The following is a 25,643-nucleotide window of genomic DNA, read 5'->3' as shown; positions in this document are numbered from 1 at the left end:
CCCGATGACGCTGGATCCGGTTGAGATTTAAAATACGAGATCTGAGTTACGAAGTCCTTCTAAATATGAAGTTTCATGAAGATCCGATCACACCTTCGTAAGTTAAAAATACGTCATTTTTTTAAATTTTTCAGAATGAACCCCCCCCCCCCCCAATAGAGCGGATCTATTACAATTATGTAATTCACGTATCTAAGACTTCTGCTTATTTTTCCTACCAAGTTTCATCCCAATCCCTCCAATCTAAGCGTTTTCCATGATTTTAGGTTCCCCCGCCCCAAACTGCCCCCAATGGCACAAGATCCGGTATGGATTTAAAATACCAGCTTTGAGACACGATATCCTTCTAAATATCACATTTCATTGAGATCCGATCATCCGTTCGTTAGTTAAAAATACATCATTTTTTCTAATTTTTCAGAATTAACCCCTCCCCCCTCCAACTACCCCAAAGAGAGCGGATCCGTTCCGGTTATGTCAATCTTGTAACTAGGACTTGTGCTTTTTTTCCCGCCAAGTTCCATGCCGATCCCTCCACTCTAAGTGTTTTCCAAGATTTTTGGTTTCCCCCTCCCACCCCCCCCCCCAATGTCACCAGATCCGGTCGGAATTTAAAATAACAGCTCTGAGACACGATATCCTTCCAAAAATCAAATTTCATTAAGATCTGAGCAACCGTTCGTAATTTAAAAATACTTCATTTTTTCTATTTTTTCCGAATTAAAGGGCACCCCCACTCCCTCCAGATGGTAAAACCGGGAACACGACTATTTCTAATTTAATGTTGTCCGGTCCCTGATATGTCTGCCAAATTTCATCGTCCTAGCTTACCTGGAAGTGCCTAAAGTAGCAAAACTGGGACCGACAGACCAACAGAATTTGCGATTGCTATATGTCACTTGGTTAATACCAAGTGCCATAAAAATTCCATAGTAATGGTTTTGTCCTTACAACGTTTGTGTGGCATAACAATTCAAAACAGTTCAAAACCATTTGATATGGTTAATTTTTTGCGTTTTATCATTTTGGGAAATTGCTTCCCGCTTTGTGCTTTTTCCTTTTTAAATGCCATATCTCTATCATTTTATTCTATAGTTCCTGAACAAAAGTTGGTTATCCCCATTTCTTTTTCTTTCTATCCCTTTTATCTTTTAATGTGGTCTTTCCATTTTCTAAGCACCCCATCTCTAGATTTTTTATATAATTGGTGCAAGAAGACTATAATATCGATATTCCAGTGAAACCCCATTTTCTCACTTGCTAGGTATTTTGGCGCGGCAACTATGTATTCTACAAGTGTATGGACAGATCTCTGATCAGTGTATGGACATCTCTAGATTTTTTGTATAACTGGTGCAAGAAGACTACATTATCGATATTCCAGCAAAACCCCATTTTCTCTCTTGCTAGGCATTTTGGCGCGGCAACTATGTATTCCACAAATGTATATACCGATCAAGGGGGGGGGGGGAAGTCAGGAAAAAAAACTTCTAAAAATCCCCAAATGTGTACACCTATATAAATGAATTATCCTCTTTCAGACCAAATTTCCTAAAAGATTCCTGCTGGAAAATGTGAAACAGAAAGAGCCTAAATACATCATAAAACTTGTGGATTAGAACCAACGAGTACCAAGAGACCCATTTATCAATGGAGTTGTTGCCAGCAGCAATTGTCACTGACAAGGTAGATGAATCGACTTAATCTCTGACCAAAACCATCTGTAATAAATAGCCGTTTTCTAGAAGATATATTTAAGTAAGAGAGGAAGAACAAAGAGAGTGAACCAGAGAGATAGAGAGAGTGAGAGAGAGAGGAAGAAAGAGATTAAGAACTAATATAAAAGAAAATATACAGATGCATTACAATAACACGAGTACTAACCTGTAGCGGGTTGATAGGAATAGGTGCCCCCTCTATCCTTGGTTCTGATTCCATATCAAAAGAAAAGGTAGAATATTGCGGAAGTGCATCCCTTAAATAATACAACGTACTGTCGAGCCTTTTCTCAAGCCTTAGGACTTCGATACGTTTTAGTAGCGGATTATATAGTTCGTATTTGATTTCAACACCTATAAGAACAATAACAAGAGCTAAGAACTCATATGGCACTTGTGACGAGGCGAGAAGAGCTAAGGGCCAAGAGATCATATGGTATTAGCTCTAACAAAATTCTATGAATCAATAGATTGATTTAAAAAGGAAAATAAGAGGCTTAATGCCGGTCAGGATTTAAAATAAGAGCTCTGAGTCACGATGTCCTTCTAAATATCAAAATTCATCAAGATCCGATTACCCACTCGTAAGTTATAAATACCTAATTTTTTCCAATTTTTCCTCTCCCTTTAGCCCCCCAGATGGTCGAATCTGGGAAAACGACTTTATCAAGTCAAATTGTGCAGCTCCTTGACACGCCTACCAATTTTAATCGTCCTAGCACGTCCAGAAGCACCAAACTCGCCAAATCACTGAACCCCTCCCCCCAACTCCCCCAAAGAGAGCGAATCCAGTACGATTCTGTCAATCACTTATCAAGGACATTTGTTTATTCTATCCACCAAGCTTCATCCCGATTCCTCCACTCCAAGTGTTTTTCCAAGATTTCCCCCTCCAATTCCTCCCAATGTTAAAGACCTGGTTGGGATTTGAAATAAGAGATCTGAGACATGAATTCCTTCTAAAAATCAAATTTCATTAATATCCGATCATCTATTCGTAAGATAAAAATACCCCAATTTTCACGTTTTCCAAGAATTCCGGTTTCCCCCTCCAACTCACCCCAATGTCACAGGATCTGGTAGGAATTTAAAATTATAACTTTAAAGCACAAGATCCTTCTAAATATCAAATTTCATTAAGATCTGGTCACCCTTTCGTAAGTTACAAATACCTCAATTTTCAAAACTACCCCTCCCCCAACTCCAGCAAAGAGAGCAGATTCGGTCCGGTTATGTCAGCCACGTATCTTAGACAGGTTCCTATTCTTCCTATCCAGTTTTATCCTGATCTCACCGCTTTAAGTATTTTCTAAGATTTCCGGTCCCCCCAACTGCCCCCCCCCAATTACGCTTGATCCGGTTGAGATTTAAAATAAGAGATATGAGTTACGAGGTCCTTCTAAATATGAAGTTTTATGAAGATCCAATTACTCCTTCGTAAGTTAAAAATACGTCATTTTTCTTATTTTTCAGAATTAGCCCCCCCCCCAATAGAGCGGATCCGTTCCAATTATGTAAATCACGTATGTAAGACTTCTGCTCTTATTTTTCCCACCAAGTTTCATCCCGATCTCTCCAATCTAAGCGTTTTCCATGATTTTAGGTTCCCCACCCCAAACTTCCCCCAATGTCACCAGATCCGATCAGGATTTAAAATAAGAGCTTTGAGACACGATATCTTTCTAAATATCAAATTTCATTGAGATCCGATCACCCGTTCGTAAGTTACGAACGGAAGTGTTGGAAGTGTTTTCCAAGTTTTAGGTTCCCCCCCCCAATGTCACCAGATCCGGTCGGGTTTAAAATAAGAGCTCTGAGACACGATATCCTTCTAAATAGCAAACTTCATTCAGATCCGATCATCCGTTCGTAAGTTAAAAATACCTCATTTTTTCAAACCTTTTTAGAATTACCCCCCCCCCCCAACTACCCCAAATAGAGCGGATCCATTCCGGTTATGTCAATCATGTATCTAGAACTTGTGCTTAATATTCCCACCAAGATCCCTCCATTCTAAGTTTTTTCCAAGTTTTATGTTTCCCCCTCCCAACTCCCCCCCCCCAATGTCACCAACATCTGGTCGGGATTTAAAATAAGAGCTCTAAGACACTATATCCTTCTAAATATCAAATTTCATTGAGATCGATCACCCGTTCGTAAGTTAAAAATACCTCATATTTTTTAATTTTTCAGAATCATCCCCCCCCCAACCACCCCAAAGAGAGCGGATCCGTTCCGGTTATGTCAATCATGTATCTAGGACTTGTGCTTATTTTTCCCACCAAGTTTCATCCCGATCCTTCCACTCTAAGTGTTTTCCAAGATTTTAGGTTTCCCCCTCCCATATACCCCCCCAATGTCACCAGATCCGGTCGGGATTTAAAATAACAGCTCTGAGACACGATATCCTTCCAAACATCAAATTTCATTAAGATCTGATCAACAGTTCGTAAGTTAAAAATACTTCTATTTTTCTATTTTTTCCGAATTAACCGGCCCCCCACTCCCCCCCCCAGATGGTCAAATTGGGAAAACGACTATTTCTAATTTAAGCTGGTCCCGTCCCTGATACGCTTGCCAAATTTCAACATCCTAGCTTACCTGGAAGTGCCTAAGTAGCAAAACCGGGACCAACAGACCGACAGAATTGACGATTGCTCTGTCACTTGGTTAATACCAAGTGCCATAAAAACTGTTAAATGGTTTAAATACAAAAAAAAAGATTGATGGATTCGCATCTTAAAATTCTTAGTTGTGTATTCAGAACTGTCAAGATCCCATTTTCATGCTTCCCAACCAGTATGTAGACTTGATTCTTCTACTGGGAGAGGGGGGGGGGAGGAGGAATAAAAGACATACGAACAAAACAACTTTATTAGTAATAAAAAAAAAGAAGATAAGTCTCATATTACGGGGTTGCTTACTAGAGAAAAACAAAGACAAACTTTACGGCAAATATACAGTAAGATGAAATACATTGCAAGACTCCGAAGGTTACTCACATGGATCTCTTCCCATATGCGTACATACCTTCTTCAAAAATTTGTTTAGTTAGAGTCTAACCCACATTGTTAGAAAGTTAAACCCCCTCCCTTTCTCTATCTGGAACATGTGCCGACAGAAAATTTTCAATTTATGACTGAGCTGCGAACTCCTATCAGTGAAAATGTAGGAAAGCTATAGGTAAATCTCTGAATAGGTCTGAGATATTACCCTTTTTTATTAGTTTCTGTTACCCTTTGATCTAGCCTACAATACAGGATGGTCAGGATCCTACTTGGCGGATGATGGCTTCCCTTTTCCCCTTCTATCTCATTTTTAGTAGATGGTTTGGGTGGGCACCACTATCACGCAGTACGTCACTAGTCCTTTACCTAGCAGAGTCCTCAATTTTTATACAACTGCCAAACGTTAGCTTGAAAAAATTAGCAGATAGCTTAGATGAAATAACCTCTTGAAGAAGACATTTCAAAATTGCAGTTCCTTAATTAATGTGGATAGAGCAAGCTGTGTTCCTACTTAGAGACTTTCAGTAAAACACGACTAATATTAAATTTAAATCTCTGTGGAGAACATTCTATCATGGAAAACATAATAGTAAAGGCTGGCATGCATTATAATCAATAAAATAACGAAAGCTAATGAGTCATTCACATACAAACAATTTTTAATACACTTGAGGTACGAATGAAAAATAGTTCAGGAAGACAACAATACAATTGATCCGGGTTGCAGCGGTAGCTGGCAACCTAGTAAGAGCCCCATGCTAGTAATCACGTCCCATGCTAAGAAATACAATAACCCATAACTCCTAAAAATGATGTCAGATCGAAACACAAAGTACACTATTAGACCCGCCTTGTCCGAAACTCCTATATGGGAAACTTACAGCCTGAACAACAAAGAAAAGAAAATGGTCTGAACAACAAAGAAAATATGTTGGCTTAAAAAACAAGAAAAGTGGCTTGAACTACGATATTCGGCATCGACGGTATCTTTTTTCCCCTCTGCTGGCTGGGCACTGGAAAACCATAAGAGATCTGTTTAATGGCTCATTTTAAAGGAAATTGCTATATCTAGCGCCTTTTGGAATCAAAAACCAAATAGTTTTTAAAATAGTGTTACTTTTTAGAAAAAACTGCATCTTCAATTACAAGCTTGATGAATGATGTAGGTTGTAAGCATATATGACGTAATACGTGAATGCAATATTTATACGCGTTTATCTTTCAACAAAATAATATAAGCAATAGAAAATGGATTGATCTGGTTCATTATAAATGGAGACTGTAAAGTTTCATCGGATATAGCTGAAATCTAGCAAAGAACAAACCACGGCAAATAGTAACTATAAGTTAAGATAATACTAGCATCTTTTGAAAAGTTGCTTATCTTGGGTATGGTGCCCTATTGAGGATTGTGTCTTACTATTCCAACTTGTATTTGTATATAATAAAGAACGAACTCTCGCCTATACTAACTTATATAGACAATTTAGCTATAGTATAGGCATGTACGGCTATATAAAAGATCGGTATAGTTATTTTGAAAAGAACATACATGAAGCGACTAACTTTAGCCTACAGTAACTGAAATAAAAAAAATAGTTTTCAGTTAATTTACATAAAGGATCGATGTCAGTCAAGAGGATCTATTGTAGTAGTTTTTAATAGAAGTTTTTCTTAGACTTTATGTTGATAATTATAATAAAGAGGGAACTCTTGCTTATACTAATTTGTATATGCAACCTAACTATAGTGTAGGCTTGTACAGTTATATTTAAAATCAATATACTAAATTTTTGTATATAGGATAGGTAGAGTTATAACTTTTCCTTAAGACATCATCACAGGTAAAAATCTCCGATACCGAGAATCAAACCCGGGAAAACTGGGTGAGAGCCATCTATCCTAACCACTAGACTATATAAGATTTATTAAAATATCTGATTGATGATGTTTATGTTAAAAAACCCTTTATAGCCAATAGTAACTAAAAGCCACTACTAACTTCGAAGTTGTCGGAGAACTGGTTATAGTAAAGAGCGAATTCAAGCCAAAAGGAGCTGAACCCTATGCTTCATTCATATTATCTTCATTATTTTATCTAGGAGGTAACTAAAACAAGTTTCTTTTTAAAATTTATAATAAAGAACGAAATCAAGCCTATAGTAATTATTAATCATAAATAGGGACTATGCAAATTTCATCGGTATCATGGCTCTAAAGATGGCTGAAACCTAGTTAAGAACAAACCATGGCACAGATTGGACTTAGCTACTGATTCTTTGAGGTACGTCTCTTACTATTCTCAAATTTCTTAGATTATAAATACAATGCCAATTCATAAGTCCTACACAATACACAATTAGATTTGGTGTTTCCTGTGGATATTATTTATATTGTACAGCCTCCATACAGGCACCATTAAATTTTACACGAAGGATATTTGAATATTTTCCCAATAGATATTGGATGCCTCAAAAAATAATTTTAGGACCAAATGTCTTCCTAAATATATGCACCCCTTCTGTGTATAGCCTACATGCAACAACAATGCATTCCCTCTCCATTCTGGAAATAAAAATAGATGATCACCGCCATAGTTGAAGAAACCAATGCGATGTAAAGGATCAAGCTTACCATGACCATCGACTATATTCCTTAAAATACAGCTGGCTCTTAGTCCACAACCAATTCTGTCAATACAAATTCCAACAAATCGGTTGTTCTTTGATGGTGAATTAGGATCTGCCACAGTAATTGCCAGTATACTACCTAAATAAAAAGATCATAAATATATATATATATACATATATATATGTACGCCCATCAAGAGGCATGACCAGGCCCAGGCCGAAAATTTCCCCCTCCCGTACATCATAGTTAAATTGAATATTAAAGACACTTCACTAGCATTCATTATTTCTTGGAAATCTTCAATCAAGTGCAAGTTCAATTTCGGGATAAAGTTAATAGAACGTTTTTTTCTTTAAACGAGTTCATTATTAATTGAAAATTAGCATAGGTGATACTTCAACCCCCCCCCCCTATTTTACTCAAAATGCAAGTTTCTTCAGAAACACAAAGAAGCGAGAACAAAAGAGATGTAGATAAAAAAAGAAAAAAAAGAAAGGAAAAAAATGCTGTTGATTTTTACTTCCCTATTTCAGAGAAATTGCCCGAAAATAGCAGCATGGGTATGGTTTATTGATTTGCAGTGATAAACTTAAACCTCATCATATGTATCAATCACCCATCATATGTAAAATATGATCTAATCATCTATGCTTTTCAGTCTTTAAACCCTCAGAATGTGGCATCGAACCAGATTCTTCATTCAGTTTATTGTCTTTTATACGGTTAATCCAACAGGTACCTGAAAATATCCTTGAGAATTCCCGCAAAATATCCAGCATATCTTCTTTAGCTTTTCAAAATCCCCATGCTTTAGATATGACCACTGTTATCATCCTAGATTTCAATATTCTAATATCAGTTACGATACTTGTCTTCCTATTCTTCAAATTTTTTTTCGGCTGCGAAAAAAAACAACAACAACAAAAAACACCCTGCACCTTGGCTATTCTAATTTTTCACCTTCAATATATATTCACTATGTTTACTGATAGTGCTACTCAGGTAAGTGAAGCTATCCCCTTCACTGATTTTCTCGTTGCCCAGAATCTCCTCTTCATCCTTTTTTTATTCCTAGTCTAAACAACCCAGTCTTTCAAACAACAACTTTTGAACCTATTCTCACATCCTGAACACTCAAAACCTCCGAACATTCATTCATTTTACTTATATTTTACCTTTGACACCCAAATTAGCTGCATAATTGAAGTTGAGGAAAGTCTAACCTTCCGATTGGACACCAAGTTTTCCCATAGCTTTTGCTGTGCTGCTCAGGACAAAATACATCAAAATAATCCAAGGATAGAACACAACCTTTCTTATGGTTATTTCCCGACTCCACAACGAATCAAATACCAGCCTTAGTTCCTACCTCAATCGCGGCAATACTATTTTCGTATAGCAAAAAATATCTTCGATCTATATTCAGTTCTTTTTTCTTATGCTCGGATATATTGGAGTATTCTAGTTTTCAATGTGAGCAGTATAAACTATCACCTTATCTGATTAAACTGTTGAATATATATTTTAATGAAATCCCATCACTCTCTCTTCCCATTAACTTTGTATCCCCCTACCCCTTTAAAGTCTATGGAGCCTTTAAGGGAATCAACTCTATATTCTTGTCTTCTGTTTAGAATAGATTAATACATCTTGCCTTAATCTTTCATTATTGAATAAAACAGCAATTAAAAGAAAATAGACTTAGATAAAAACACAAGAAAACAAAATATATAAAAAAGAAAGAATAAATAGAAGAACCAGAAAAAAATAAAGTCAAGTAGGGAGTTGCACAGACTCACAAACTTAATTCAACTAGCTTAAAGTGACACATATTAGCCTTCAAGTCTTAGGTAGCAAATTGAAGCCGCCCAATCGCCTTGGTTTATCGTGACAACCTTCTTTCATTAAAAACCAAAATAAACTGATCAATATACAAATAAATTCCCACTGCATAACAGGCCGGATATACAATAACAAACCAAAAAAAAAAAGAAAAGAAAAAATGCTAACCTAACGAAGGCTCCACAATCTTTTAAAATCCATGATAAACTATGCACACAAAAAATGCAAGAAACGTCTGAGTTGCATAGAATGTAAGATATTGTCCACCACATTTTTAGATGGCACTATGGCCAAAAGGCTCTCAGGATGCGTACCAACCTAATTGCATGAAATGGAGGGGGGGAGTGAGTTTAAAAATGCTTTAGTCTATTGGATCGATACAAAGATTTATTTGATGAAAAAGGAAAATACTAGTGAATATTTAGAAATTGTCATAATTTACAGGACTGCTATTCTCAAATTACCAACACCGAGAAGATAGATCATATAGCCCTTTTTCAATAAGCTGAAAAGCTGATTCAATTAGAAATGTCAAAACAGAGGATTTCTGACAGACTCCAGGTAAAAGAAATCAAAGTAAACGATACATACCAATTAATATTATACCAAACATGTAATATTATGTATATAATATGTAATACATAAATGGTATGCATGATATGTAATGCACATAATATATAATGCAAGAAATGTAATACCTTACAATCACCGTCCCTTCAAGAGCGTCACTTTAGTCTGATTTGCAAATTTGGCTGATTTCCTACCAGTACTGATAAACAGAAGCATATTGCTATTACTCATGAGGATGAAAGTAAATTCATGATTCAGACCACCCTCCATACAAACAAAACATTTCAGATTTATTTGTGTCATATTATGAGTTATTTTTTTATGAATGGTCATCCAGTGTTTTCTTATTTGTTAAAGTGTAAGTACGAACACCATTCAGTCGGAATTTATTCTTGACTGTGACAGCTTATATAAATAAAATACTTCTGATATTGAATTAGAAAGCATTTAACCAGAAGTATTTTATACTACGCATCTGAAGTTCAAAACATCATAGATTTGGTACAATAACAAGTTGATGTTCGATTTCCTAGATTATATTTGAAACATAAAACATTTTGCTGCGTCAAGTTTCAAGGATGCAGCGATTACTAAACATGTATTTTAACTCTTATCTGTCACAGACACATATGGAAGTAGACTATTTATTTTAGAGTACTTCTTTTTGGAGGGAGGGGTAAACATAATAGAAAAATTATAGAAACCAAGGAGAAAACTAATAGTAATCTTAATATCCAGAGGGGGATTGAAGGATCTCTGTGTGCATACATGACCAGATAAGTATGCAGAAGTTTTTCAGATGAGAACCCAGCACGTTCATTATAACTAATTAGATAGAAATATATAAGGAGTAATAGAAAAAAGCACAAGAATCACCAGATTTTGGTTCGAAGGAAGGGAAGGAATCCAAGTGCCTCCTCTTGCTTGCGTGCTCGATATTATTAGTAGCTGTGTGGATTATTAAAAAAGGTCTAATATTGTTGTACTTTATCAACACAAAACTGACGGTTGAATTTCACAGATCCTGTGACCAATTTAGGGAGACAAGAACTAATCTTAGACTGGGTCTGGTTTAGTTTTGTGCAGTTTTAATTAAATTCTTATTAGTTTATCAGGCAAAAACAAAATTAAATAAAAAACAAAAAGAGGGTCAGGAAAATTCAAGCCTATGAATCTGACAAGACAAAAAAAAAAAAATGATATATTCTTGCCCAGGCCGCCATGAGGACTAGGCCTTTGTTTTTTCCACCTTGTCGTCTCCCATTTTTTGGGGGCCCTGTATGTGGCTCCATATGCTTGTACAACTATAAATTGAAGAATAGTAACAAATTTTCTACAGGAGGTACAACGCCACCTTATCTCGTTGGATAAGCAATTTCAGATAATTTAGGAGTACTAATGGTTCATCTTGTCTCCTAACCATGCCTCTCATAAGTACAGAGCACAAGACTTAAGTACAAATATGCTTAAATGCAACATTCAAAGTATGTGCATAGAAAAGAAATTTAGGAATGTTACCAAAATAAAATTCACGGACGCTAATGTTTGATCCTCCCCTAAGCATGTGCAGATATTGTGCTAAGTACAACACGCATCTATATTAGAGTACAAACATACTTAAATACAATGTTCTAAGCATGCCCAGAGAAATAGAATTCAGAATATTCTTACCAACATAAAATTCAGGAATACTAATTTTTGCTCTTCTCCTAAGCATGTCTAGTCTCTCCAATTTTTCTCTTAGCTTATTTCTAAATTCTGGATTGGGATCTGGCAAGAACTCAGGGTAAACAAATCTGTAATCTGGGAGACTTGTTCTTTCTTTAACTGGCTCATCATATGTAGTTGTTTCAGCTTTTGGAAATACTGATGTTGAATATTTTCCTGTAAGAAATTTGCAAAGATAGACTAATAAAGCAGGAACCAGTTCCTTATTGGAACTTCTGGTAGCACTCTTACTTTCTCCCTTTGAAATATGAAACATTATAATAACAACATTCTCGTTTTATAATATGCAAAAATTTGTTACATGGATTTTCTGGGTTGCTTCTAGTTTAACCTATATTTTGTTCATTTTAAATATAATTGCTACATCTTCTGCATGCACTTTCATTTGAACCATTGTGAATATTAAACAAGCATTGTATCCTTTTGACTTTGGCAGATAATTTCAGAAATAACAAATTAAATTTAAAAAAAAAAGCCAGCACTTATACTTTATACTGTCTAACCAAATGTATCATCAAAAAAGCCTTTCTTAAATAAAAACCCACACTAATGGTGTTTATACTGCCTAAATGAATAAATCATCAGAAATTTTTTTTAAATACAACTATCTTTGAAGCTGATATTTGCAATTTTTTTTTAACAAAGAAATAGATGACACACATCAAAAATATTTCAAACACAGGAACACACAAAAGATTAAAACTGAATAACTACATTCTTTCAATTAAAACATAAATAAAAAAAATGTGAATTAAAGTGGAAACAAACCATAGAATCAGTGCAATACGATTTTTCTGTATATCATAATGTAAAAATATTCGTATTAAAGTGTTTTCTTTAGAAGAGGGCAAAGACAAGAGTGCTACCATGCTTTTTCAGGTAAATAATTAAAGTAGCATTCTATTTTTCGTATCTGCTCTGAAATTTGAAAAAAAGGGGGGGGGGGTACTTTGATAGACAGTTATCAGCAAAGATTACTTTGCTTTACAGTCCCATTTCTTTTCGTTTTTCTTCGAAGATTTAACATATTATACAGCCTGTTTAAGAGTAAATTTTGATTTTTAGCCTCCCTCCTGTGTTAAGTATATTGTTTTTTCTGCCACAAAAAAAGTCGACTCTGTAAAACAATAATTAGGAGAGGAAGGTATGAGATCAAAAACAGATTCCTGGGTTCTGGTAGCATATCTCTTTTAAATATTACACTGGTATACTGCAATTGATAGATTTTCCTATCGCTAAGGCTTTTAATCTTGCAACATATACTTACTTATGAGAGCTATCCATTCTCCATGCAAATTATTTTTGTGATATATTAGATGCACCTTAGCTAGAAACCAAGAAGGTTGCATTTATTATTTTTTGTTCAGGGTTTGAGTCTCAAAGACCATATAGAAAAATTTACACAATCAGATTCTTGCTCAAATAAACTTTTGGCTGGTTTGAGAGGCCGCTACACTTCGAAATATCTAATAGTCCGTTGAAGTTAGTAAATCTTATTCAAATATGACAAGGTGCAAATAGTTCTGAATTTCTGAAGAAATCATCAACGGTTGGTGGATTAAGGAAGGTCTGAAAAAGTAGTTACCTGGACCTAAGGCTAATCTAGAGAATCCATAACTTCCTAAGAGGTTCAAAAACGTAGTACAACTGCAAGTATGATTTCTAAAGAAGCTTGTATTTTGTGATTTTATTGAAGAAAGAATTATGGCTAAGAAAGACTCATTTCCTGCATTTATAATCTCTGTTCTGAAATAATTATCTCATGTCCTTCCATTACGACTAGTGCTTGTGTGTGCCAATGTAATGGGAAGCTATAGTAACAAGCTAAAACCCTCTTAAAGCAAGTAAATGATAGATGGAATATAAATTTACTGAGAAGCAGCCTTCAAGCTTACATAATACATGCTTCAGCCTGCTAAGGTAACCAATCCTTTGCCAAGCCTTTGAACAGCAGATGTCATGACTCCCAAGTGCCATATCATTCACTTTGGCAAACTGAATTCTTGTTGCATCAGCAATATCTCAGGAAAAGCTTAGAGCGATAAAGGAACAGCTTAGATCCACAAAAAGTCAAGAAATCAATTTGGTCTTCAATATCCTTCAAGCTTACATAATACATGCTTCAGCCTACTAAGGTAACCAATCCTTTGCCAAGCCTTTGAACAGCACATGTCATGATTCCCAAGTGCCATATCATTCACTTTGGCAAACTGAATTCTTGTTGCATCAGCAACATCTCAGGAAAAGCTTAGAGCGATAAAGGAACAGCTTAGATACACAAAAAGTCAAGAAATCAATTTGGTCTTCAATATCCTTCAATCTTACATAATACATGCTTCAGCCTACTAAGGTAACCAATCCTTTGCCAAGCCTTTGAACAGCACATGTCATGATTCCCATGTACCATATCATTCACTTTGGCAAACTGAATTCTTGTTGCATCAGCAATATCTCAGGAACAGCTTAGAGCGACAAAGGAACAGCTTAGACGCACATAAAGTCAAGAAATCAATTTGGTCTTCAATATCCTTCAAGCTTACATAATACATGCTTCAGCCTACTAAGGTAACCAATCCTTTGCCAAGCCTTTGAACAGCACATGTCATGATTCCCAAGTACCATATCATTCACTTTGGCAAACTGAATTCTTGTTGCATCAGCAATATCTCAGGAACAGCTTAGAGCAACAAAGGAACAGCTTAGACGCACATAAAGTCAAGAAATCAATTTGGTCTTCAATATCCTTCAACCTTAAATAATGCACACTTCAGCCGACTAAGGTAACTAATCCCTTGGCAAGCCTTTGAACAGCAGATGTCATGATTTTAGGAACAGCTTAGATACACATAAAGTCAAGAAATCAATTTGGTCTGATTCAAATTGGAAATGGAGCATATGAGACATCAGATCTTTCTATATATAAAATTTCTTTAAGATCTGATCACCTGTTGGTAAGTTACAAATACCTCATTTTTTTCAAAATTTTCCAAATAACCCCCCCCTAAACTCCCCAAAAGAGAGCCAATCCGGTCTGGTTATGTCAATCATGTATATAGGACCTGTACTTATTCTTCCCGCCAAGTATCATCACAATCTTTCCACTCTAAGCATTTTCTAAGATTTCTGGTTTCCTCCTCGAACTCCCCCAATGTCACTGGATCCGGTCAGGATTTATAATAAGAGGTCTGAGATACGAGGTACTTCTAAATATCAAATTTCATTAGGATCTAATCACCTGTTTGTAAGTACAAAATACGTCATTTTTTCAAATGTTTCGAAATTACTAAATTACCCTCCCCCCCAACTCCCCCAAAGCGAGTGGATCTGGTCCAGTCGCGTCAATTACGTATCTAGGACTTGTGCTTATTCTTCCCAACATCCTGATCTCTCCACTCTAAAGCATTTTCCAAGATTTCCGGTCCCCCTCAACTCCCCCAATGACACTGGATCCAGTTGGGATTTAAAACAAGAGATCTGAGTTACAAGGTCCTTCTAAATATCAAATTTCATTAAGATCCAATCTGTCCTTTGTAAGTTAAAAATACCTAATTTTTTTCTGTTTTTTTAGAATTAAGCCCCCCCCCCCCAAAGAGAGCAGAACCGTTGGGGTTATGTCAATCCCTTATCTAGGGCTTGTGCTTATTTTTCCCACCAACATTCATCATGATCCTTCCACTCTACGCGTTTTCCAAGATTTTAGGTTTTCCCCCTCCAACTCCCCCAATGTCACCGGATCCGGTTGGGATTTAAAATAAGAGCTCTTAGACACGATATCCTTCTAAATATCAAATTTCATTAAGATACAATCACCCATTTGTAAGTTAAAAATACCTCATTTTTCTAATTTTTTCTGAATTAACTGCCACCCCCCACTCCTCCCCCAGATGGTCGAATCAGGGAAACCACTATTTCTAATTTAATCTGGTCTGGTACCTGATACACTTGCTAATTTTCATCATCCTAGCTCACCTGGCAGTGCCCGAACTAGCAAAAATTGGACAGATAGACAGACCAACGGAATTTGCAATCACTATATGTCACTTGGTAAATACCAAGTGCCATAAAAACTGATAAAAAATAACCCATTGCAGTCCTTCCACAAAAATGATAGAAAAGGAACTAAACTACTCAATGCATCAAGATATAGAATTTTTATATTTTTTTTTATTATTATTGGAACTATAAAAAAAAATTGTGAACTAAATAAAAAAAGGGAAACATATTTGTGTTATACAGTTACAATCCCCTGAGACTAAAGCCAGCTTAGGTTCTTCCTCATCTGAATCATTTTTTGCTTCATCATTCTGACTGCTCTAATGTTACACTGATAACTGTGCCTCCTTTTACCCCCTGTAAATTGTTTAAGCGATTGTAGTTTTACACCATCTAATCCTGTCTCTCAACTACCTAGTAGTGTTCATTATCTTTCTTTGTCTGATGCTGACCTTTATTTTGCTTCTATTTCCTGTGTTTCTTTTGCATTAACTTGCTCACCTACTGTTTCTTCATTGTCATTTCACAGCATGGTATCTAACAATGTTCCTCCTGTATCCTCTTGGATTGCTACCTCTAAAGGAACAAAGTTTCTCAATTCAGTTGTTGATAGCCTCCCTAATAAATTTTCAGAATGTTCCTTTCATATGTTAATGACAGAGGTGGATAATGCAGCAATTTCAGAATGTTCCTTTCGTATGTTAATGACAGAGGTGGATAATGCAGCAATTTCAGAAGTTGCACCTTAAAAACACCTTGTCAGCCTTATCACCTGATGAAATCCAAATCAATGGTTACCGACCCCTTTCTAACCTGAATTCCACACTTTGTCAAGATGGACTAAAGGTTTGTCTCATTCATTTTAATCCTCTTATAATTGATGGAATTGAGTTTATTTGGTTAAAAATTCACTATTAAACAATCTCAATTGTTGTTAGTGTTGTTTATAGAAGCCCCAGTGCCCCCTGTGTTTTGCACTCTGAATATAATTTTTCTGCTATGTTATCATAATTAATGTCCAATTTTGCAAGTTATGATCTTGTCCTTCTAGGGGACTAGCCTTTCTGAAATCCAATTGATTGATGGATCTGGTTTTTGCACTACAGATTCTCCTTTCTTATCTACCCTCTCAGTCATTTGTCTGACAAAAATTGCATAGGAACTACACTGCAGACCAGGATCATCTGAAATTGTAGAACTAGATTTTGCTCAATTGAAGAAAACAAAGATTATCTTAAATTGCGGCTTGGAGCAATATAACAATTTCTCCTTGTAGAGCTCCAGAGTTGACAATTTGAGTTGAATTCAGGATTGTTTAGTGACCAGGCGAACTGTGCTGATCCATAACTTCCCAGTTGAGTTTACAATCTCTGAAGGAGCACTCAGCATCCAATCTTTGTTTAAAGATGTTCACAGATTCAGCAGTAACATTTTTTTTCGGGGAGTTTATTCCAGGAACTGATGATTCTTGAAGAAAATAATTGAGCATGGACTCTGGATAGGTAGGCTGCTTAACAAATTTCAATTGATGACCTCTAGTTCTTGAGTTAGGACCAACACTGGGAATGTTTTAGCCCTCATTAACTTATAGGTTAAAATGACATCACCTCTGTTTCTCCTATACAAGGTATAGTATACAGTATACAAGGGTTGGTAGTTTCAGCTTTACTATTCTTGCATCTTCCAACACTTTTATGTTCTTTTTAAATAAAGGAAGGCTAGAGACATTCAAACCTCAAGCTTCAGATGCACAAGTCCCTTATACAGATGACAGATGACTTTATAGAAACAAGTGGACAGAGTACACTGAATCAGCACCATGGATGAATTAGTACCAGCAGCAGACTTCTTAGCATGAGTGCTGAAATTTAGTTCATTATCAATAGTGATTCCAAGATTTTGCTCAGTATTTACAGAGGAAAGTGAACCTGAGGGACAAAAAGATCAACAAGAGTTCATTTTGCCAAGGTGAATGAAATGGCACTTGACAACATTAACTTTAAGAAGCCAAGCCTCTGCCTTTTGATCAAGCAGTCCAAGATATTTTGTAGAGGGGTATAATCTTCACAGGACAAGGCTGGTCCAATGAGCTTCTGGTCATCAGCATAGAGCATTAATTTACTGTTGATAGTGGAAGGAGCATCATTAATGAAGATATGAAAGTGGAGGACCCAAAACACTACCCCAAGGAACTCCACCCAAAACATGCTTTGACAAGGAAAGGATACAGCTGCCAGAGTCATCAGATAACTGAACACATTGAGATTGCATATAAAGAAAATCAAGGATCCAGAGTAGGGACTTCTCTTCAAGTTTGACAGCACATCATTTACTTGCAAGTTGCTTGTGACAAACTTTGTCAGAAGCTTTAGAAAAGCAAAGAAGAATCATGTCAGTAGGCACTCCTGCATCAAGTAACTTAGTGATATGGTCATGTGCTTCAAAGAGACTGGTATCAACAGATTTTCTACAACAAAAGTCATGCTGTGAGCTGTGGAAGGGATTATTTGCTTCCAGATGGCTAATAACTGCAGAATTGATTATTCTTTCAAGAATCTTAACACTGCTGATGCCATGCTGATAGGTTGGTAGTTTACAGCAAGGCCCTTTCTACCTTTCTTAAATATTGGAATGATATGGGTTGTTTTCCAATCCAGAGGTAGTTTGGAAAGATTTAATAATGACTTGGACAATAAGGAAAGAGGTTGACACAAGACTGTTCAACATTCATGGAGGATATGAGGATGAATTCAGTCTGGCCCAGCCAATTAATTCAATTTGAGTGACATAAGTTCCTTTAGAACTATTAAATCATTAATCAGAATTGGTTCCATAGTATATGATACATCATATATTGGAGGTGGGGGAAAAATAGCACTGGAATTGGAGGAAAAACAGCAAATTGTTGGTTGAAAATTTCAACTTCCAGCTCAGGGTCAGCAACTGGTTGACCATTGTATAGGATATCAGGGACAATGTGTCTGCTACAATATTTTTGAAAGGCATAATGCCAGAAAGATTTGGGATTATCCTTAACATCCTCTGTCAATTCTTCCTCAAACTTTCTCTTCAACTGCTTGATATGGTTGGCTGCCCAAAAAATTCTTGTGCATAAATTTCCAGCATGCAAAATTACAGCTCTCACATTCGGCCAACTTTCTTCAATATCATTGGTGATAAGCTATTCCTAATTGACATTGGCAAGGCTTTCGGAGACTAGTTTGTAATTGACAAATTCTTGCTGCTTGGAAGAGGGTTGTTAAGTGGGCAAACATAACTCTGAAATAATTACAATATGGTCACTATTAACAATGGGTGTGGTTATTACATTAATAAGAAGGTCAGGATTAGTGAGAATAACCAAATCAAGAGTGTTGGAAACTTGCCCTTCCCTGAAGTGAGTTGGTAGTGAAATTGTTTGACCAAGGGAATTATCAGAAAGGGCAGATAAGAAAGGAGAATCTGTAGTGCAAAAACCAGATACATCAATCCATTGGATTTCAGGAAGGTTAGAGTCCCCTAGAAGGACAAGATCATAACTTGCAAAATTAGACATTAAATGTGATAACATAGCAGAAAAATTAGATTCAGAGTGCAAAACACATGGCGGCACTGGGGCTTCTATAAACAACACCAACAACAATTGAGATTGTATGATAGTGAAGTTTTAACCAAATACACTCAATTCCGTCAAAAATAAGAGAATTAAAATGAATCAAGATTAACCTTTAGTCCATCTCTTACATATAATCACACTCCTCTGTGACAAAGTGGGGAATTCAGGTTAGAAAAGACTTGATAACCATTGATTTGGATTTCATCAGGTGATAAGGCTGACAAGGTGTTTTTAGCTGCAACTTCTGAAATTGCTGCATTATCCACCTCTGTCATTACCATACAAAAGCAACATTCTGAAAATTTATTAGGGAGGCTATCAACAACAGAATTGAAAAACTTTGTTCCTTGAAAAGTAGCAATCCAAGAGGAAACAGGAGGAACATTGTTAGATACAATGCTGTGAAATGACAATGAAGAAACAGTAGGTGAGCAAGTTAATGAAAAAGAAATGCTAGAAATAGAAGCAAAATACAGGTCAGCATCAGACAAAGAAACATTATAATGAACACTACTAGGTAGTTGAGAGACAGGATTAGATGGTGTAAAACTACAATCACTTAAACAATTTACAGGAGGTAAAAGAAGGCACAGTTATCAGTGGAACATTAGAGCAGTCAGAATGATGAAGCAAACAATGATTCACATGAGGAAAAACTTGTTAAAACTTGAAGAACTCTTCAAACTTGTCAAAGAAGCAGTTAATTCAGAAAAATAAGGTATTTTTAACTTACAAATGGGTGATTGGATTGTAATGAAATTTGATATTTAGAAGGATATTATGTCTTTAGAGCTCTTATTTTAAATCCCAAATGGATCTGGTGACATTGAGGGGAGTTCAAGGGGGAAAACCTAAAATCTGGGAAAACGCATAGAGTAGAGGGATCAGGATGAAACTTGGTGGGCAAAATAATCACAAGTCCTAGATACATGATTGACATAACCAGAACAGTTCTGCTCTCTTTGGGGGAGGCTTAATTTTGAAAAATTAGAAAAAATGAGGTATTTTTAACTTACAAAGGAGTGATTTGATCTTAACAAAATTTGATATTTAGAAGGGCCTTATAACTCAGATCTCTTATTTCAAATCCCAACTGGACCCAGTGTCATTTGGGGGAGTTGGGGGGGGCTAATTTGGAAATTTGGAAAAATTAGAAAAAATCAGGTATTTTTTTCTTACAAGCAGGTGATTAGATCCTAATGAAATTTGATCTTTAGAAGGACCTTGTGTCTCAGAGCTCTTATTTTAAATCCTGACCAGATTTGGTGATATTGGGGGGAGTTGGAGGAGGAAACCAGAAATCTTGGAAAATGCTTAGAGTGGAAAGATTGTGATGATACTTGGTGGGAAGAATAAGCACAAGTCCTAGATACATGATTGACATAACCAGACCAGATTGGCTCTCTTTGGGGGAGTTGGGGGGGGGGTATTTGGAAAAATTTGAAAAAAAGACATTTATAACTTACCAACAGGTGATCAGATCTTAATGAAATTTGATATTTAGAAGGATCCTGTGCTTAAGAGCTTTTATTTTAAATCCTGACCAGATCTGGTGACATTGGGGGGAGTTGGAGGGGGAAACTGGAAATCTTAGAAAATGTGAAAATTGAGGTATCTTCATCTTACAAATGGGTGATTGGATCTTTATGAAACTTGATATATAGAAAGATCTTATGTCTCAGATGCTCCATTTCTAATTTGAATCAGATCTGTGGACATAGGGGGTTGGAGGGGGGAACAGAAATCTTGAAAAATTCTTAGAGTAGAGAGATCGGGATGAAACTTGATGGGAAGAATCAGCACAAGTTCTTGATACATGATTGACATAATTTGACTAGATCTGCTCTCTTTGGGGGAGTGGGATTTCCAGTGCTTTGTCAAGTTTTGTGCTTCTGGACATGCTAGGATGCTGAAAATTGGTAGGGGTGTCAGGAACCTTCATAAATTGACTTGATAATAGTTGTTTCCCAGATTTGACTATCTGGGGGGCTGGAGAGAGAGGAAAACTGAAAAATGAGGTATTTTTAACTTCTGAATGGGTGATCAGATCTTAATGCAATTTGACATTTAGAAGGACCTTGAGTCAAAGAACTGTTAGTTTATCTTGGAAAATGCTTAAGAGTGGAGAGATGGGGATGAAACTTGGTGGGTAGAATACGCAAATGTTGAATATACATGATTGGTGTAACTATACTGTATCTGTTCTCTCTGGGGGAGTTAGGGGGTCCAGTGCTTTGGCAAGTTTGGTGCTTCTGGCTATACTAAGACAATGAAAATTGGTAGGCATGTCAGGGACCTGTACAAATTGACTTCATAAAGTTGTTTCCCCTGATTTGACCATCTGGGGGGCTGAAGGGTGAGGAAAAATTAGAAAAAATTATGTATTTTTAATTTATGAGTTGGTGATCATCTTAATGCATTTTGATATTTAGAAGGACCTTGTGTCTCAGAACTTTTATTTTAAATCCTGACTGTCATTAAGCCTCTGATTTTCCTGTTAAATCAATTTATTGATTCTTAAAATTTTCCTAGATCTCAAGCCATAGGAGCTCTTAGCTCTTGTTCTGTTTTCTATTGTTATGTTACCACTAAATATATTGCACAGAAAATTCATCAATAAATACATACATCAGATCAACATTATAACTTTACCTTTGTCAACTTAAGTTCTTTTTTAATTAGATTGCATACGTTTTGAATAAATGAATGCCATGGAATATATCACTTTAAAGTAATGGATTCAATAACTGAAGTGTGAGTTTAACTTTACTCCAAAAAAAAATAAGAGTTACAAATAGGGATAAGTTCTTTTATCAGACAGTGAAACAAAAATATATACAAAGGGCTCTAGATATTTTGATGACACAGTTGGCCATCATCATTTGTAGAGTTACTAACATACCCAAATTAAAACAAACTACATTTATACTAAACAAAATAGGCCTAATCACTTCAGGGTCTAAGCAAATTACTGGTCCCTTTACTTAAAAAGTTCACTAGCTGTTCTTTAATTTTGTAATACTGTGTTGAATAAAGGAGAACATTTTTAATAAGAAAAATATACAATAATACATCTATGTTAGCGAAGAGTGTTTAATAGAGATTCCAATGGTAGCCTAGGTCTAGGTCCTTTTATTCTTTTGGTATTGTAGTGTTTAGCTGAAAGGAGTCAATGCACATAGCTGTTACCTTTCAGTACTTGACAGACCCTTCTGTTTCATTGAACTTTAGAAAATCCTAGCACTGTCCTTGATAGCCTACTACATTACTTATATTGTGGTGAGATATTTACAGCCAACATGAATCAAAAATAGTTTCAATAATTTACCTATTGATTGGCTTTTTTGGGGCATAAAACAGTTTCTACCAAAAATACAAGCAATCTGCTTTGTGATTTTTCCACTAGAATTTGCCATTTTTTACTCTACTCAGTGTTGACATACAATGCGTCTACACTAATTTTGCCATGTTGCCAACGTCTTGAGATAAATTGTACTGGTTTTCCAATCAAATTGTACCGCAGAAGATTTGTTATGAAGCCCAAAGGATCCCGACACCGCGCCAATTTGTCGACGGTACCCCACTGATGAAAGATGCACTGGCATGGAGAAACATTTCGATGTGCCACCGGTACCATTCTGGCGATGGCGCACCGTCAGCTCATCTATATTCAGCCGTATGTTTTGCAGTAATTTAATGATTCCGGTATGCTAGATAAGCTAGGGTATTAGGTAGCTTTTTAAAAGTCTATCAATATTGATTTCTCACCAGGAAGTGTGAACGAGATCTTACAGAGAGAGTAAACAGTGGCATATTTAGAGGGATAAGGGGGCTTGCCCCCCAGAATATTAGAAGATTTTCTCATAGAGTTTATCCTCTCATTTGCAGCAGTCCTCTTCATTTCTTACAGCATAGTCGGATAATTCATTTGAAGAAGCTCAAAGCAATAAAAATTTTACTCTTTACATATCTTATTTTGCATTTATAATTCGTTTGCGACAAATCAATTTTAGATATATCTCGCGTCCTGAGCCGTAACGTATTATTCCCTTGGTCATTTTATCCCTGTACACTAGTTTCCAGTGCATTTCACAGCCAAATTTTGTTGTTCTTTATTTTTCCCTTGGTAGTAAGGATTATCAGTTTCCCTTTTTCAAGTGACCCAATATCCCACCAAGCGGTAAGATATTTGGAATTTAAAGCGTTACAATATGTTCTTTTCGGTAATTTTTTTTCTTCATAAAACGGCCAGACATTGTAAGGTATTAAAAAAAATTCCAAACTACTTGGATTTATGACAATTGAAAAAGCCGAAACAGTTTTGAACTGCTTAGAATTTTGCACACTGCAAAATGGGGGATAATACCCATAATAGTTATTTTTGTTTTAAAACATAGATGAAGACTTCAGCTCAAATCATCGATTGAAAATTACGAATATTTCTAAATAAGCCGTGAGCTGAAATTCAACCAAATCCTCAACTTTTTTTTCAATTTTGTGAACCGATTTTTGATTCGGCTTTAACTATATTTAATATCTTGACATACCATGACAAGACTTCCTTTACAGAATTTATAATATGTATCATTGAAATTCGAATATTCTCTACCGAATCTTGGAATTGGTATGAATATCGGCTTGAAATTTTAGACTCTGTGATTCTGCCGTGATTAATCCGTCTTAATCGGATTTAGTATAATTTGGGCTATTGATTCATATTTTACCAAATCCTAAACAGTTTGGGGTGCTGCGCCCTTTTCATTCGACACCCCTGTCTGCTAGAAAAAAGGTAGAAAACAGCATCTACTTGCTTTTACATGCATTGTGGCTTCCAAATTTTGTTATAAGTAAGGCCTCCAAAAAGGGTCAAATTTAAGTTCTACAAGGTATTTGTAGAACTTGTTGTTCGTTGTACATTAACGTTGGAAAGGCAGGCAACATTATTTTTTAACTTGCTTGTTCATTCTCCCTAAAAAATCAAAGTGAGCATCATTTCTTATGTGATGATTAGTTGGTAATTTGAGAAAAATCCGTTTTGGAGCTGGTTCGTGTTCGATAAAAATCTCTTTTCTTTTGCTCAAATTTTTTTTATAGAAATTTCATTGAGCCTAAATACAGTCCCTGGCATATACAGCCCAAAAGTTCAAAAATTTTGGATTATATCATAAATGTTCAAATGTATTGTATTTTACAAAGATCCCAAAATTGTATCAGAAATGTAAATGTGTCATTTTTATTCTCGTTTCACAACGCAGTCGATTGTTGTAAGTGAATATCACTACCAATAGCAAAATACGTGATACATTCTTCAACGTAAAATCTCCCCGCTGAGATTTTTCCATCCTCGGGGGGGGGGGGGTCACCATCCTCGTTGAAAATTCACCCCAGAAAATTTCCTGGGGATAATTCAGCCTGAAAAATTATCCTTACTTTCATTTAAAAAACACTTATTTTTATTTAATTTCTGATAATTTTTCAAATCATTCTGAAAATCCTCTTGAGATAGAAAAATCCTTTGAGATAGCCACTTTTTTTCAGCGCGGTTAAAAGGTGTGGAAATTATGTATTTGACAACCCCACTACTTTCTGAAGAGCATAACATAATTTGTACTTTACTGAAAAAAATTGCTGTGGATTGTAAGTTTAGTATACATATGCTAATATTTATTCCTTGCAGTTTTAATATTTTTTATTTGTTAAAATTTAAAAAAGTTAAACATTTCAAACGCCATGAACAGTCAACTTTTAAGAGTCGAAAGTTAAACGTCAACTCCCCCCCCCCCCCAAGTCAATCAATCTCCAAAACATATCGATCGAAATTTTAAGAGATCTATTTTGTTCAGCATTGTTGAAAGGTCCAGTATAGGGTATAGTCCTCAGGACAAGGGCTGTAAGTTAGGCAATTCGTTCATTATTTACAGATAGTATATGCTATTGAAAAAGGTATGCATGTTTGAACTTTACTTTTAAATTTGGCGAAGGGTATTCAGGCGAGCCTTTCAGAGAATGTTGAGGGGAGTGTTGAACAAAATCAAAACATGTTATATGTATACGGATGATCAAAAGGCTACGACACAGGAATAACTGAGCATATTAATTTGGAAAATTCAAAAAATTAAAAGGGAGATGATAAAAAAGGCAATATTTGCCTGCTGTCAATACTACTACAATTACCACCATTACTACTACCGCACTACTCCAGTTACATTATTAAGGGGAAATTTGAACTAAATCAAAAGATGTTATGTACAAGCACATTGTCAAAATAGCGCATATCAAGAGTTGATGTCCGTATTAAGTTGAAACTTTCAGTGAATACTTAAAGCGGAAGATCATGCCACCAAAAGGTAATGTGTGCACACAGCAGCTAATACTATTGTTACTGCTAAATTTACTACAATTACTTCTATTGCAACCACTTGTAGGGCTGAGCCATGAGATAGAAATTTTGAGAAATATATAAAAATACAGGTTATCAAAAGGAAATATCAGCAATGTCATAGCAATGGCTAGTTGTATTAAGCTGAAACTTCCAAG

At 35.8% G+C, this 25,643-nt stretch overlaps 1 protein-coding gene across 1 annotated transcript in view; it reads right to left on the bottom strand.

Annotated features, from left to right (window-relative positions):
* LOC136025750 (large ribosomal subunit protein bL19m-like) overlaps nt 1–22,583 on the bottom strand; it is a 28,990-nt gene extending 6,407 nt beyond the window's left edge. The window contains exons 1-4 of the mRNA XM_065701737.1: nt 22,435–22,583; nt 11,441–11,653; nt 7,361–7,495; nt 1,885–2,072 (exon numbers count right to left, since the gene is read on the bottom strand). Coding sequence (XP_065557809.1) covers nt 1,885–2,072; nt 7,361–7,495; nt 11,441–11,653; nt 22,435–22,522 — 624 coding nt within the window. The 5' untranslated portion in view covers nt 22,523–22,583. The remainder of the gene's footprint in view (nt 1–1,884; nt 2,073–7,360; nt 7,496–11,440; nt 11,654–22,434) is intronic.
* Between the last annotated feature and the right edge of the window lie 3,060 nt (nt 22,584–25,643).

Source organism: Artemia franciscana, chromosome 4 (genome assembly GCF_032884065.1).
Source record: "Artemia franciscana chromosome 4, ASM3288406v1, whole genome shotgun sequence".
NCBI lineage: Eukaryota > Metazoa > Arthropoda > Branchiopoda > Anostraca > Artemiidae > Artemia > Artemia franciscana.
This window is presented reverse-complemented; position numbering and strand designations above follow the sequence as displayed.